Source organism: Triticum dicoccoides, chromosome 2A (assembly GCF_002162155.2).
Source record: "Triticum dicoccoides isolate Atlit2015 ecotype Zavitan chromosome 2A, WEW_v2.0, whole genome shotgun sequence".
NCBI classification, from domain to species: domain Eukaryota; kingdom Viridiplantae; phylum Streptophyta; class Magnoliopsida; order Poales; family Poaceae; genus Triticum; species Triticum dicoccoides.
Genome location: NC_041382.1, coordinates 406,655,020 through 406,657,813, shown reverse-complemented (window position 1 = coordinate 406,657,813; position 2,794 = coordinate 406,655,020). Strand labels below are relative to the sequence as shown.

The window sequence follows — 2,794 nt, the reverse complement described above, 5'->3', positions numbered from 1 at the left end:
TCCCGGCTTGCGGCGTGCACCACACGTTGGGATAGTAGGCCTCCGAAACCGTACCTTTTGAGTCCTGTACGGGAGAAGGGTGATAAGGTTTTTGGGGAGCGCTCAACGCGACTACTGGCTGCTTCATCACGGACGATCCGGTCGCCGACGACTACTTCCCCGACGACGACTTCTTCCCCGACGTCCACGACCTCCTTGATGACATGGCAGGCGAGGACACCGACCCCAAGTCCAGCGCTTCTGTTGCTGCTGTCCCGTACGTGTTCTTCTTCTTTCTGTTAGAGGTTTTGCTACAGTTTCTTATTTTAGTATTTGCCCTAGATATGTTAGACTCTATTTCATATATGCAACTTGCTATACTGTCTGCTCTAGATATATTTGGTTACAGTTCATATATGAAGATATTGTTTACCTTCTCTTTGTCAAATCGCATGACTTGTTTTATCACTACTATACTGGTCATGTTTTATCTAGTATTTCTGTTAATAAAATCATTAGGTAAATTGCTCATATTTTCAACCTTTTTACTCCAGCATGATCTATTAGGGATCGGTTAGGTAGAGGAGTAAAATCGAGATTTTACTGCTCTAATCGGTTATTGGGATCAGAAATGCCTTTACAAACAATGTCCTGGACTGTCAGCGTTTAGAAGTCCATTTTCTTTTCTAACTACACACAGCACAGCGGGGCGGGGTGTAATCAGATAAGTTAATTTGCTGGTTACAATCCGACATCTGCAACGGACGGACGGATGGATGGATCGAGATATACTGTACAGTACTCTGCATGCATGTGCATGTTGTTGATCATGCCGGGTCACTTCTTCATATTGACCCACTCCAGCTTCAGCATTATTTCCCCGCTCTCGACGTCCCTGAGGCGCAGGATCATGTCCTGGACGAACTTGCCGTTCTTCCAGCACACGCGGCTCTCCTCGGCGAGGCAGTTCCCGCTGCTCGGCGCGACCAACCGCACCACGGTGCCGTTGCGGATGCCCTCGGTGTCCAGTTCCAGGACCTCCGTAAAGGGCAGCACCTCGATCTCCGCGTTCCCCATTGGGTCGTCCTTGCTGAAGGTGTCCTTGTCAAACACCGCCTGTACAGTACAGCACAGCACAGCACAGTTTTCTTCAACGTAGACGGAACGTGTTTGTTAACGGATTGCAAGAAAACAGTAGGCAGTACTCACAAGCTTGATTGGTGCATTCGGGTTCGTGATTGACAGAGTTAGCTCCTCATGCCAGATAGGGTTCACAGATCGCCTCTTCACGCTGGTCTTCAGTTTCTGCAATCGCACAATTTAAACAGAAAACAGTACGGGGACAATTAATAAGTAATACAGTCATACAGAATCATGGACAAGAAGAAGAAACAATGAGAGAGCGGACACCTGCTTGCCGAGGCGAAGGACAACATATGGATCACTGCCTCTTGCGTCGCGGTAGGCAAGGTTGATCCCACGCACCACGCGCACCTTCAACAGCCCAACCAAACCATCCATGCTCGATCTCGATTCGATCGATACTCGGTTTAATTAATTTTATGCTACGCTATTATTTTACGTACAGAGGAATGTGGTCGGGGTGGCGTGGCGTGGCTTGGGACCAAGAAGCGCCTAATCCAATCCTCGAATAAGAATTAGGCGACTTCTTGCGCCCCGCTTTTTTCTTCCTCCCTCTCTTCTCATGGGCATAAATAGAGTAGCCTCACACATGAGCCTATAAGAGACAGACGGTCTCCGCCGTAGGAATTGTGCTGACCATTTCTCATGTGCCATGCGTCCAAACAAAACCAGTTGTTGCCATTTTTGGCATCTCTCTTGCACTGCATTGCGTGAGCAAAAAGTGGTACTTGTTTTTTACAAAATAAAAATAAAGCAAAAGTGGTAGTTTTTTGGCTGTCAGTTAAAAGTATTGTATTGTATGTACATATGTGATTTTAGCTGTTAAGAAACCCTTTTCGATATAAAAGTGATTGTCCTAGCTTTGCCACTGCTTTTTACCAGTGGGCTCGAGTGGAAAGTATGTGAATGGTGCGAGTCTTTTGTGCATTTGTAAACTTTTTTTGATTTTTTATCTAACAACCTAAAGCATCATAGCTCAAGTTCAAATACGAAGTTGCTTACTGCACGTACCGTATGGTTTTAAACTTTTGGTTAGATAAGAGGTCAAGCAGATGCTGTTTACTGCAACCTTTACATTTGTTTTCATTTAAAACTCACTATATATTCAGCGCTCTGCAAGTTGGTTTATATATGCTTGCTTAGTACACTTAATCAGCAAAACATGATGGTATGGTAATGATGCAAGAACTTCCCAATATGTGTGACGCCCCCGGTTTGACCGTACACTAAACATACACGCAAACGTGTACGATCAAGATCAGGGACTCACGGAAAGATATCACAACACAACTCTACAAATAAAATAAGTCATACAAGCATCATATTACAAGCCAGGGGCCTCGAAGGCTCGAATACAAGAGCTCGATCATAGACGAGTCAGCGGAAGCAACAATATCTGAGTACAGACATAAGTTAAACAAGTTTGCCTTAAGAAGGCTAGCACAAACTGGGACACAGATCGAAAGAGGCGCAGACCTCCTGCCTGGGATCCTCCTAACTACTCCCGGTCGTCGTCAGCGGGCAACACGTAGTAGTAGGCACCTCCGGTGTAGTAGGAGTCGTCGTCGACGGTGGCGTCTGGCTCCTGGGCTCCAGCATCTGGTTGCGACAACCAGGTAGAAGGGATAGGGGGAAAAGAGGGAGAAAGCAACCGTGAGTACTCATCCAAAGT

The 2,794-nt window shown here is 46.2% G+C and overlaps 1 protein-coding gene across 1 annotated transcript; it reads right to left on the bottom strand.

Moving 5' to 3' along the window:
- Nucleotides 1–558: 558 nt before the first annotated feature.
- LOC119359409 (protein C2-DOMAIN ABA-RELATED 4-like) lies at nt 559–1,658 on the bottom strand. Its single transcript, XM_037625614.1, has 3 exons — nt 1,390–1,658; nt 1,189–1,284; nt 559–1,095 (listed from the first exon to the last, which is right to left on the bottom strand). The coding sequence occupies exons 1-3, from the start codon at nt 1,498–1,500 to the stop codon at nt 817–819; spliced, it is 486 nt and encodes a 161-aa protein (XP_037481511.1). The 5' UTR covers nt 1,501–1,658; the 3' UTR covers nt 559–816.
- Between the last annotated feature and the right edge of the window lie 1,136 nt (nt 1,659–2,794).